The following is a 13,175-nucleotide window of genomic DNA, read 5'->3' as shown; positions in this document are numbered from 1 at the left end:
ACTAAATCACAGGAAACAACAATTAACATAAATCACATCATTCATGTCAAACATTCATAGCAACTTCACGAATCCGGTACAACTTAATTCGAACGGCAACAAGTTCATGGAAAGAAACGACAACAAGTTCATGGAAAGAGACTACACCAGGTTCGTCAAAACAAACTAGAACAAGCTCATTGAAACAAACTACAACAAGCTCACTTCTTCCTTCCTCTCTTCACGATATCTGCAAGTGTATGCTCCTCCTCTTCGCTAGCCTCATGCTCCTCCTCTTCGCTAGCCTCCTCTGCCTCTACATCAATGTTCGACTTATATCTTTGCATTCCCGCAGGCATAAATTGATGAGGATACTCCGGACTATGGAATTGAGTGCTCCATATCTTCTTTCTACCTTTCTGGCCCGGTGTCTTAGCTATTGCTTTGCCTTTTCTAGAGCGGGCATTGCCTTGTGTCGGTTGTGTAACCTGTGATGGTTGTGGAGCATCAACATCATACTCATGATCCTCTTGATGTGTTGCATCATACTCATGCTCATCATGATGTGTTGGCTCCTCTTGATGTGCTGGCTCCTCTTCATTGACCTCCTCCTCTATGTCCTCTTCGTTCTGGACATAACGCCGTTTATTAGCTCTGGCGGCGCGGCTACCTGGTGCATACACGTCACTGGACTGAGCACCATGGCAAGAAAGCATAGCTGCCATCTTATGGAACCGCTTCTTGAACTTCTGCGACAACACAAAATATGCTATGACATGAGATGCAAATAACTAATCCGCGAAAAAAACTTTTATAATATATTGCGACTAACCTCCATCGTGCTCCTAAGAGTCCTCTCAGATAATGCACCACCAGGTGGATGACTCGGTGCAACATTGGCATCGTTGACGCACAGAAGCAACTCTCTGCCCTGCAATTCATGAGCACACCAAACTTATGTATTTGAAAGAAAGACAACATGATGCAAGTATGTTAGAATAGGTCAAACAGACTACCATTTCGTCATGCATCGGTGCGTAGTCAACATGAGCCCCTCTGGTGTCTCTCACAGCCGTGTTGAAGGTACGATAACCTTCTGCAGTCTCCGGGTCTTCAGACACCAACTCCGACCACTCATTGTGAGTCCAACCTGGCTTCAGCTTTAACCGGTAACGATCCGCATACCACACTTGATACTTCTGATATGCTGACTGATTGTGAGGTCTATTCTTTGATTGCACTAACGTGTCTCTTTGATTCCAAATTTCTATCCACGCACGGTGTTTGTTTGCCCAATCCGATATATCCTGATTGTTCCTTCGATCGAACCTACAAATGATGCACGGGACAAAGCATTAGCAAACACTGACTTATTCAATGCTCTACTACATACTCAAGGCATGCTTGCTTACCGATGCAGAGATAGCATTTCCTCCTTGCTCTCCTCAATTGGAATACCTTGTCTTTTTCCAAATTGTCTTGCCACACGGTCTACAAAGTGCCACTCGACTGCGAAGAAGCATATCATTGGGCACCTCGCCCGCCAAAGATGGCTATCACGCGTGCACATCTCATTAAGATCAAAGTCACGATCTTCCACATAAGGAAACCAATGTACCTGCAAAACAAAGAGATACATTGTTAGCTACATACATAAGTTTCATTCTTGACTAAATTTTATCTCATCGAACTTCTCATAACCTGCTCAGCAGTCAAGGTGTCCAGCTCGTTCATATAGCACTTGTATCGCACATGCGAGCTTCCTGTGTACACTGTCACTTGTTCCCAATAGTAAGCAAGCGTAGGGCGCCGATATGGATCATCATCATGCAACCCGTCATGATTACCCCGTGGGTTTGCCATGAGGGGGTTCTTCAAATCGGGCCGTCCAACCGGGATCCGCTCCCACATCCACACGGATAGGCTCCAAACAAACCCAGACAATGAGGATGTACCTCCCTTCCTCCGACACGCCAAGTCAAGCTGCAATCAAACAAACATGTTAGATATGGAGGCGCATGACAAATGCAAAATAATTGGTTGCAAATATCTCTTACCTGACGATACAAGTATGCTAGTGCGGCCGAACCCCAGCTATACTGGGTATCCCAGTTATTAAGTGGCTCCAAGAACATCCAGAGGGCTGAGTTCCCGGTTGCATCTGAGAAGACTACCTTGGTTAGTACATACCAAAGATAGGCCCGCGCGTACTGCTGCACAACCACGTTATTGGCATCCTGAGGGCACGGGTTGGTGTTTCCTCTGACCAGTTTTAGCCAAGAATGCCTCACTTTCGCTGTATCGGCCTTGCCTTCCTGAGGGCCCTCGGGCTGAACGCCAATTAAATCGGCAGTCCGTTCTCGCCAATTACCCACGCTGACACGACCGGTAACAGCTTGTCCATTGATAGGAAGGCCGCTTATCATAGCCATGTCCTGTAGGGTCATCGTCATCTCCCCACATGGAAGGTGGAAGGAGTGAGTCTCCGGCCTCCAACGATCCACAAGTGCGGTCAGCGCCGCGTGGTTCACCGGCGGAGCGCGTCGCTTAAACTGCAACACGAATGGGAGAAGACCCAATCTCCGAATGTAAGGCTCATACCGCGGGTCGTAATCAAAGTCATCAGCGGAATGACCCCTCATGCGCATAGCAACTACAACCTGCAAATAAAGTGATGTTTTAATAATCAATACAAGAACACAAATGAGAAACAACGAAAATTGACCCAGTCTTGCTTCTTACCTGTCCATTTTCAATGGCACGAGCACGATGCTCCTTATCCCACTCATCGATTAATCCGTCATACCAAGGTCCATCACCATCCGCCATCCTACAAAAAAAATTCACAAACATCTATGAATACATGAACAATATCAAACAATTTCCTTCTCCAAGTTTATTCCATATGAAAACACCATTCTTCTCAAACATAACCACATCATTTCTTTCTTCTACATATGCACACATATCATCTAGAGTACCAAATTTCACCATCAAATATATTTCATTATCATCATCCGCCATTCTATTGAACAAATCATGTCACACACAATAAGAAAATTTCATCATCTCTTTTGCATAAATTTTTTTGCCAACAATAGTATGCCAACAATAGGATTATCTACACATACACACATCATCTATCAAACCAAATATAGTATGCCAAAGTCTATTTTACATACACAAATCATATATTCATCACCCCTCTTAATTAAAAAAATCCTATGGACAACATATACACAAAACCGAATTGATTTTACCTACATGTTCAACTACACATCATCTACTGCATACCTAATCATCTATCAACTACACAAAATTTTCTAAAAATAAGAAACCATCTACTCATCTAACATCACCTAGTGTTGAATAATGCATCCAACCAAAGAGGGGAAAACAAAAAAAATTGGAGGGAATGGGGGAGAATACCTCAAAGAAGCTTGGGGGGGTCCGATCTGTGAGTTTGAGGGGTTGATGGAGTAGATCAAGGGGGTGGTGGTGGGAGGGAGAGAAGGGGCGGAGAGCAGAGCCCTCTGTTCGTCGTGCGCCACCAGGAGAAAGATGGGGATGGGTGGGCTGGCCTGCGCGGTTATCCACTTACCGGGGCCAGACGCCAGGGACCCTGGCGTCTGGCCCCTTTGCCACGTCAGCAGGTCAACGGGCAGGCGGGCAGTGCGGGCCATGGGCCAGACGCCAGGGACCGTGGCGTCTGCTTCGTAACCCAGACGCCAGGGACCTTGGCATCACCGAAAAAGGTCAGAAACGAAAAAAAATTTGGAACGAGGTCAAATCGGGATTTAGTTTGCCTTAAGGGTCAGAACAGTAATTTTGTCCCCACGGTGAAGTCCGATACACTCACACCACATATTAGAGGCCTCTAGAGTTCCTCCTCTTTAGGGGATCGTCAGCCCGACCCATGGACTAGGCCGGCTAGGCCGAGACCCCCTAGTCTAGGACACCGTCAGTTGTCATCTACCATCCTAACATCAACCATGTTGCAATCTCTGCTGAAGCACAGGAGGATCGACATCAACGACAACCGCAACATCAGCCATGTTGCAAAACACTCTTCATGCAAAGCTCCGAGCATAACATGACCCATGTTGCAAACATCGTCAAGTGGATTGGACTCAACATGACATAGTCATGTGGCAAACCTCATCAAGAGCATCCTCTTATGGATCCAACGGCTTGCAAGCGAACAGATTTTTTCAAAAGATCAGCGGCCGAACGCTTAGAGCAACTCCAGCTGTTTGGCCCCCCAGGGGCTTGAAAAAGCGCCGCCTGGGGGGGCGCCCGAAAATATGGGCGTGAGGACGGTCGGTTTCCCAACCGCCGACCCAAGCCGAACCCAGACGTGGGTTTTTGAATTAAGAAGTCGGCCAAACACGAAACAGCTCGGGCAAAATAAGCGATTTTTCATTAATGTTTGTACATTACAGTCTTAAAAACATAGTAAAATACTAAAACATGCACCGCAGCCCCCGCCCGCCCTACAGGCTGAAGAACGCGCCGAAGGCGCTGTAGTCGTCGCCATCGGTGTCGTCGTTGGCCTCCTCCTTCTTGACGCCGCCGCTGTCCGTGCTCTCCTGCCCTGCGTGGCGGACGGGCTTCGGTGGCAGCTGTGGCGCGTCCTCGTCACTGTCCTCGAGGACGATGACGCCGCCCTTATCGCGACCATGGCGCCGGGCAGCGCTCTTCTCGAGGGGCGCGACACTGGCGCTCTATCTCCAGCTTCGCGTAGTCCTCGCGCGCCCACTTCAGGGCGACCTCGTCGGCGGCGGCCAGGTCGTCGTACTCGTTCTTGACGGCAACGAGGCCCGTCTCCATCTTGGGCTTGACGACGAGGGAGGAGGAGGAACTGTCGCCGCCCTCATTGATGACGATGTTGCAGGTGCGCCGCCAGAGCGGCGTCCCACGGGCTCGGCCTTCACGCTGGCGAGCGCCGGCGAGGAGGAGGAGAGGGAGGAGTAGGACGACGAACCCGCCATATGTCGCGACAGCCAAATGCCGCCGCTCCGGCAGGGGGCAGGCGCCGTGGCCACCGGGTACTTGAGCGGCGGCTCGTTGCCGCCCTCGAAGTGCGACAACATGTAATAGAGCGTCCGCCTGGGGATGCCCCACCGCAGGTGGCGGCCGTCGGCATTGTGGCGCCCCCTCACCGGCGCGTTGTTGCCGGACACGAGCTGCTGGTCGTGGCGGCGTTGGAAGTACGCCGCCCAGCTCGCGTGGTTGTCGGCGGCGTACTCTGGGCGGCCGCACACCCCCTCCGACAGGGAGGCCCGGACGCGCTCCATCTCGTCGTGGAAGTGGCCCGGGTGCTCGGGGTCGGGCCAAGGGGGGACTGGGACGCCACCGGCGCTGAGCCTCCACCTCCCTAGCGCGCGCATGTCCGGCGGCGCCGGGTAGTTAGCCTCGTGGAGTAGGTGCGCCTCCCACTCGTGCAGAGTGCGGCGCCCGAAGCCGTTGGCCGCCGCAGCGTCGCCGGGGAACCGTTCACCCATCGGAGGTTGGTGACGGGCGGAGAGAGAGAGAGACGAGAAGGGCGCCGGCGACGAGAGAGAGAGAGCGCGTGACGGAGTGTGCGTCCACCAGCGAGGAGAGTGGCTTTTTATAGCCAGGGGGCAGGCGTGTGTGTACGCGTGGTGGGAAGAGGGGACGATGATTCGCCGGGGCATTACTTTGCGCCGCCTGTGGGGAATCTGCGGAAAGCTGACCGGCGACAGCCTTGACATTGATTCACTGCGGGAAAACGAGGCGACGAGGAAGGACAAAGATGTGCCGTGTCGCTGACTCGGCGGTCCCACCGGGTTTTCGCGCCAAAAACGCTTCCCCCGACGCCGGGTTCGGCCTGGGTCCGCCGACGTCAATTTCAGGTCGAACCGGCGAAAATTAGGCTTCTGGAAGCGCGGCTGAGCCGTTTTTTAGCGCCGGCGCATAAAAAAAGAGCGGCTGGAGTTGCTCTTGCGTCGTCCAAAAACTAGCCGACGCGGTCACCTGAAAGAATTTTTGTCCAAAAAGACTACCTGCATAGTTGAATTGCCAAAAAAGACCACCTTTAAAACAGATTGACAAAAAGGACCAGCTGCAGCGTGGCGGTAGGTGCGCCAGCCGACACGTGGCACCTGCCGCCACAGACGCCGGCGGCAGCACCTGCCGCCACGGGCGCAGGCAGCAGCCTAGGCTTAACAGGTTTTGTCGTCCGCGAGTCAGCTGCAACGGGACGGACCGGAGCGGTGAGCCATGCCGCCACACAGCAAGGCGGCAGCTATTGAGGCTGCGCGCACCGCGACAAGCTAGATGGGCCCTGCCGCCACGGCCCGAGGCGGCATCCGTTGCGTGGCAGCGGCGCCCTGTGCGCGGTGGTCATGCCACTTTGTTTAATCGACGCCACTAGCGCAAGCGCAGGGCAGAGATACCGTCGGGCTGGGCTATTTTTTTTTCTTTTTTGACGAACTGGGCTATTGTTCAGTGTAGCCGCGTACGTACGGCGGATTGACTCGAGTCATACAAACGGCCGGCCGGAAGAAAATAGCTCTATCCATTTACCCAAGTGCTAGTTTCTCCAAGTTGGTATATCCATTTACCGCAAGGCGGGCCGGAAGAAAATAGCTCTATCCATTTACCGCAGGGACTAGCTACAGTATGCAGTGGCTGCCGCCTTTGGCAGTGGCGGCATGGCCCACCTGGTCTGTCTCGGCGCCCGCGCAGCAGCAGTAGCTGCAGCCTTGCTGCGTGGCGGTCCGTTCCGTTGGAATTGACGCGAGAAAACCGGTTAAGCCCGGGCTGCCGCCTGTGCTCGTGGCGGCAGGGGCTGCCGCCGGCGTCTGTGGCGGCAGGCGCCACGTGTTGGCTGGCGCACCTGCCGCCACGCTGCAGGTGGTCTTTTTTGTCAATGTGTTTCAGAGGTAGTCTTTTTTGACAATTCAACTTGGTAGGTGGTCCTTTTGGACAAAAAATCCACCTGAAATGCCGCGGACATCGCTGGTGGAGCGTTGTGCCAGGTGCCCAGGACCAGACCAGCTCCCATATTGAACACGACTTGAAGGCATCCCAGACATCCAGACCAGGCTAAATTACACAACTCACTAACATACAAGTCACTGGCACGAATCTGGTGATAGCGTGCAGAGACGGACACGGCAGCGTCATGTTCAATCTACCAATCCCCCGAGGTTTCCCCTCTTGATTTCGTCCGTTTATCTTATCTACAACAGCACGAGGTTTCCCATGCTAAGCATCGACAGGAGTAGATGTCAGTAACATTTTCACACAAACAAGCGCTGGAGCACTGCACTGGATCGTCGGGTGATTGACAAAAACCGAATCAAATCAAGGAAGATCAGTTTGAGAGCAGGAGGTTGCCGAGCGCGAGGCCGACGCACACCGCCAGCGCGACCCACCACGCGGCGGCCACCGGGTGCTGGGCGGCCCCCGCGCCATCCTCCTCGTCGGGCTCCGTGCCGGCGGCTCCTCCTCCTCCTCCTCCTGCCCTGAGCGCGGAGTTCTCGGCCTCCAGCATCATCACCCACCGGCGGTGCGCCGAGAGCGCCACGGAGTCCCGCACGAGCAGCGCCGCGAGGCCTCCGCTGCTGGCGGCCGCGGCGGCCAGCTTCTCCTCCGCCTCCCGCGCCCGCGACTGCGACAGGCGCAGCGCCTGCAGCAGGACGTCCTTGCCGCCGCCGCCGCCCTTCTCGTCGGTCCCGCCCGCGCTCTCCAGCCTTTCCCTGCGCGAAACGAGGCGGGGCCGCTCAGTGTGAGCAACGCAAATTCGTCGAGGCGAGCGCGCCTTACCTCTGCGGGTGCAGGGCCGGGAACGGGCCGAAGAGCTTGGAGGGAGGGGGCAGGTCGCAGTTGAGGAGCAGATCGGCGCACGGCGGCCGTCCCCGGCGGCGCCTCTGGTGCTGGTCGGCGGCGGCGGGCGCGGCCATCAGCAGCATCCCCTCCACGACTGAAGCGCCCTGGTCTGGTGAGGGGCGCGGGGTTTGGTGGAGGTGGATCGGGGGGAGCGGTTGCTTGAGGAGGCTTTCGCTGGGAAGAAAACCGCGGGCGCACGCACGGAGGAAGAGGAACCAGTTTTGCGTGAGGCTCGGCTTCGCTCGCGTGGCGTGTCCAAGTGCCAAAACGAGGAGTGACGGACGTCGTCGTCACGATGCTTCCGAAACCTGGCGCGGCTCACGCAGCCTCGTCTCGACGGTCTCTGCGTCTTATACTCCAATAGTAGTATAATAATATAAGTAAAGTAAAGAATTTCCAAAAAAAAAGGTGAATTTCCAAAAAAAAAGGTAAGTAAAGTAAAGTATATATGGCGCTTTGCAACTTGGAGGGACGGACTCGGCGTTTCCGGCATAGATTATCTGCCGAGTGCGCGACACACGACATGAGTGAGCACGGACGGAATCGCGGTGGCAAGTTGCCATCGACAAATGGCGCATGAACGCGACCGACGAATCTCCGCCGGGACGGTCAGGTTAAGCAAGCGATTGGGCGGAGACTTTGTTCGAAACGCATCCAATATGTGCCAAAAATTATGAATCTTTTTTTTTTGAATCAAACACGATCAGGTGCTAGGCTCGTATGAAAAGTTTTGACAAAAAATGATTCTTATTGAGTTTGGTGCAAAAAAGGACAAGTTTATGACGATAATAGCGTGTACAGTATATAGTGTTTTTCTCCGACTCTTCGACTCAGGATGCAACGAAAGTCATTCTCTAATAAAACATTTTATACAAGTACAATACTTGTTCATATTTGATTCCAAAAAAAATTTGAAAAATTTTGAATTTTCTTTGAATCATTTTTTTTGCATATAGGGTGCGCTCGCACCCGAGATCACCGATGTATTTTCTCACCTCACATCTTGTAGTCTACGTACATGCTGCCATAAGGGGGGAAAAATACTATTCAATTGACATAGATAGGCTTGCTAAAAAAATTATTTAATCAACATGCAGGAGGGGAGGGAGGGGAGGCAATGGCAACCGTGAAAGAACCACCCCGCCTATACGAGAAGGAATGTGTGTAGCCGCCTATCCTCCAACAACCTCGCCTCGTAAATCCACATGTTTGTCGATCATTGTTTCTGACGCCACTGCAACGGAAGGTTTCTTGTTGAACTCCCGGTATTGACGGTTACAATGATGGTTGCACATGATATCATCGGAATGAGAGCACCCACAGGAGCCATGAACTGGGGATATCGTATAGATAATTAGAGATTAGAGGTCAAAGTGGAGGTCGGTTTGCCCAAAAAACTACCAGTGCCGCAATAGAAACTCATCTATGAATCAGCCGGAACGACACCCGCGGAAGGAGTTGCATCCAACCCTCCTCCATGTATAGAGAATTAGAGATCAAAGATTAGACTGGAGGTCGTCTTACCAAGAAAAGCTACCATTGTCGCAGTAGGAGCTCATCTATGAATCAACTCGGACGACACTCGCGGAAAGAGCTACATCTAACATATGTCACTTTGAGTGCACCTACTCCGAGGGAGTGAGTGAGCCACCACAAGAGTTGAGAAAGGAAGTTGATAGGTCTTGTGAGGTCATTTTTAACGCTAACGAATTAAACTCTACCTCTATGTGTGTTCTCATTTGGTGCTAAGTTTCATATATGATGATGCCTCGATCCTCGATGACTTCGTCTCTCCTTTGGACAAGACGATGGCTATGCTGGAACATGATGCACCCTCACATGGTTCCATCACAATGAAGATTACCACGAGTTGATCTTTACCACCTCACCTATACCACATGAGTGGAATGAAAAGGGTAACATAGGTGAAGGTGATACTCATGTCCCGCTAGTGGACATTAATTGTTTGCATATGATGATCTCCCGAATGCCATGCTTCATGCTAGTTCGATTACCTCATGTGATGAATTGCCCATTTATGATGAGTTTGATGATTCTCATGTGGAGTCTATTAGTTGTGATGCTATGTTTCATACTATTTCTTGTGATAATTCTCTCGGTCACATCATATTTGATAATCCGCTTGACTTGTTATGTGATATGCATGAGATCAACCATATCACACCTTTGCAGTCTCACCGTAGTAACTATGCATATGCTATTAAAATAAACCTAATTTGCACATCTGGCATAGATGACAAGCCCATGGTCATTGTCATTTGTTTTTCTTGTGATGATATTGACATGCTTCCTTTTCAATATTTGTGCAATTCATCTCATATGCCATGCCATGACCACCTAGCTTCCGACATGCATTGTTTGTCATGTTATCAAATTTCTCCATATGATGCTTCTGCTATTGCTAATGAGGAGACCCTCATAGTTTCCTCATTCATGTTAGGAGATTTTGATCCACCCCATCTATTGCATGATCCCAATAATTATGTGCACAATATGCTTCCCATGAATAACAATGCTATTGTTGTGTCATATACTTGCATGCTCAATTTATGTCCCCATCGTTTTATGAATAACAACTCTTCTTTCATGATGGATGACATCTCTCTATCGTGCCTCAAATTTCTTTGAGCATTGTTTATCTTGTGCTAACTCACATGTGCACATACACATCATGATGAATGATGTGTACATTTACCACGCACACATTATTTTTGTTTGTGTCTTTCTTGTGTCGGTCCCCATACTTACTCGTCAACCTCGCAAGCGCAGGAGTTGATGAAACGAGCTCTAGAGAGCAATTAAGATATGCGCCACCATGGAGTACTTACCCTCCACCCACCCACTCTGCACAAGGACTTCACACATTTCTTCTGCATGGCCCTCACATGGTTATGGGTTATTGTCCATTATATATCCTTTACCCGTATTACCATGTTCACTTTGCATGATATGCTCATTCCTATGCTTTTAGCATGCACTTATGACCCATGATTTGCATTTCACATGATCTTTGATTCTAGCACTTGTATGTGTATTTACAAGCTTGGTGGAGATATTGCTTGTTATTGCCATGTTTGCTTTGTACCCCATGCCTACGATGACACTTTGATCTTGCTTTGTGTTCATACTTGTGACATGTCATGTGCATTGCCTATGCCTATTATTTGCTCACATGACATAATTACCATGATTTCCTTTAGTATATTACATCTTCGCACTACTAGTTTACACGACATGATTGCTATGCTTGTCTATGTTGCATCACCAATGATTCATACTTGCTCATTGCATGCGTTTGATGACAACCATTTCCATGCTTTGCAAATGATTGTTGTTAAATGTTGTGCAATTTCTCCATAGGCTGCCTCTCACATGGTTGCTTGCTATTTTCTATGTGTTGAGTGCAATAATGCTTTTAGTCTTGCTAATGAGATAGCCCCCATAGCTTTCTCCCATATGTTTTTGGAGTTTTTGACATAATTATGTGAAGCGTGCTTGTCTTCCTTCTTTGCGCCATATGCCTAGTGCCATGAACATAAATATTATTGCATCATATTATTCATGCACTTGTGCTTCTAATAGTTATGTGCAAGAGAAAAGAACCATCATGATGGATGATGTGTTTATCTATCATGCACATACGTTCTTTGCATGTGTAGGATCATTCAACTTCGTGTCAGCTTCCAATTCACATGAGTTGACCATCGAGCTCTTGAGAGAGAGCCAAGCACACCTTCGACTGCTTCTACTTCGTACTTGCTTGTGCTTTGACATTGTGAAAGACACACAAGGACACACTTTCCAACTGACATCCTGCTTGAGCATGGATATTGTGGATCATACTTCATGTGTTGCTTGCACCATCACACATTGCACACATGTTAGAGATCTTTCTTCGACTTGTCATAGCCACTTTTCCATGCCTCATGACACTTATGCCTTGTGTGTTGCATTCTACTTGATCATTATTTCCCCCTATCATATGCTTGGTTGCAACATTGCCATCACTTCACACATGCCATGTCCCATTGATTGCTACATGCTTGACTTGATTGCCTTACACATGTTGAACAATTGCTCTTTCTACTGTGTTGAGTGCCACACTATCTTCACTATGCCCTATGGATATTATGCTTGAATTGTCTTTCACTTTGGATTGCCCCATGTATTTAGACATCTCATTTTCTTTGGTGTTGTAAATGATTCTTATGCATACCATCGACCATTTTGTCGAGCTTTTTTTGTGCATGCTTGCCATGATCTTGAGGTAGATGCTTGTTCTCTTGTCACACGTATTAACATATATATACCTCTCATTTGCATGCTTGTTTCCATAATACATTCCATTACGCTTGAGGGAGTCCTGGATTAGGGGGTATCCGGACAGCCGGACTATATACTTTGGCTGGACTGTTGGACCATGAAGATACAAGACTCAAGACTTCGTCCCGTGTCCGGATGGGACTCTCTTTTGCGTGGAAGACAAGCTTGGCGATCCGGATATTAGATTTCCTTCTTTGTAACCGACTCTGTGTAAAACCTAGCCCCCTCCGTGTCTATATAAACTGGAGGGTTTGGTCCGTATAGGGACAATCACAACAATCATAATCATTATAGGCTAGCTTCTAGGGTTTAGCCTCTACGATCTCGTGGTAGATCAACTCTTGTAATACTCATATCATCAAGATCAATCAAGTAGGAAGTAGGGTTTTACCTCCATCGAGAGGGCCCGAACCTGGGTAAAACATTGTGTCCCTTGCCTCCTGTTACCATTAGCCTTAGACACACAGATCGGGACCCCCTACCCGAGATCCGCCGGTTTTGACACCGACATTGGTGATTTCATTGAGAATTCCTCTGTGTCGTCACTGCAAGGCCCAATGGCTCCTTCAATCATCAACAACACGGTTCAGGGTGAGACTTTTCTCCCCAGACAGATCTTCATGTTCGGCAGCTTCACACTGCGGGCCAATTTGCTCGGCCATCTGGAGCAGATCGACAGATATGCCCCTGGCCATCAGGTCAGGTTCGGAAACTTGAATTACACGACCGATGTCCACGGAGACTTGATCTTCGGCGGATTCAGGCCTACGCCAGGAACGCCGAACAGTCACGATGAGCACGGCTTAGACCTATTGTCGGGCAATACTCGGGATATCGCGCCTGCAGGAGCCCCGGACCTAAATCCGGGGCAGATTGCGTCGTCCGAGGACGGGTGGATGGACCCCGCCCCAGAGGCCGCACACTCATCGGCGGTAGAGCCGAACATGGACTTCATCCCCAAGGAAGCCTATGTCTCCGGACCCCTGGACTTGTGT

The 13,175-nt window shown here is 50.0% G+C and overlaps 2 protein-coding genes across 2 annotated transcripts; both read right to left on the bottom strand.

Moving 5' to 3' along the window:
- Positions 1-200: 200 nt before the first annotated feature.
- On the bottom strand, positions 201-1,010 carry LOC119292868. Its single transcript, XM_037571546.1, has 3 exons — positions 996-1,010; positions 812-910; positions 201-728 (listed from the first exon to the last, which is right to left on the bottom strand). Exons 1-3 carry the CDS (start codon positions 1,008-1,010, stop codon positions 201-203), a joined length of 642 nt encoding a protein of 213 aa, XP_037427443.1.
- A 5,993-nt stretch (positions 1,011-7,003) lies between these two features.
- Positions 7,004-8,165, bottom strand: LOC119291689. Its single transcript, XM_037570498.1, has 2 exons — positions 7,774-8,165; positions 7,004-7,706 (listed from the first exon to the last, which is right to left on the bottom strand). The coding sequence occupies exons 1-2, from the start codon at positions 7,917-7,919 to the stop codon at positions 7,322-7,324; spliced, it is 531 nt and encodes a 176-aa protein (XP_037426395.1). The 5' UTR covers positions 7,920-8,165; the 3' UTR covers positions 7,004-7,321.
- Between the last annotated feature and the right edge of the window lie 5,010 nt (positions 8,166-13,175).

This window comes from Triticum dicoccoides, chromosome 4B, assembly GCF_002162155.2.
Source record: "Triticum dicoccoides isolate Atlit2015 ecotype Zavitan chromosome 4B, WEW_v2.0, whole genome shotgun sequence".
NCBI classification, from domain to species: Eukaryota; Viridiplantae; Streptophyta; class Magnoliopsida; order Poales; family Poaceae; genus Triticum; species Triticum dicoccoides.
The sequence above is the reverse complement of the archived record's forward strand: the minus strand, read 5'-3'. Positions and strand labels throughout refer to the sequence as shown.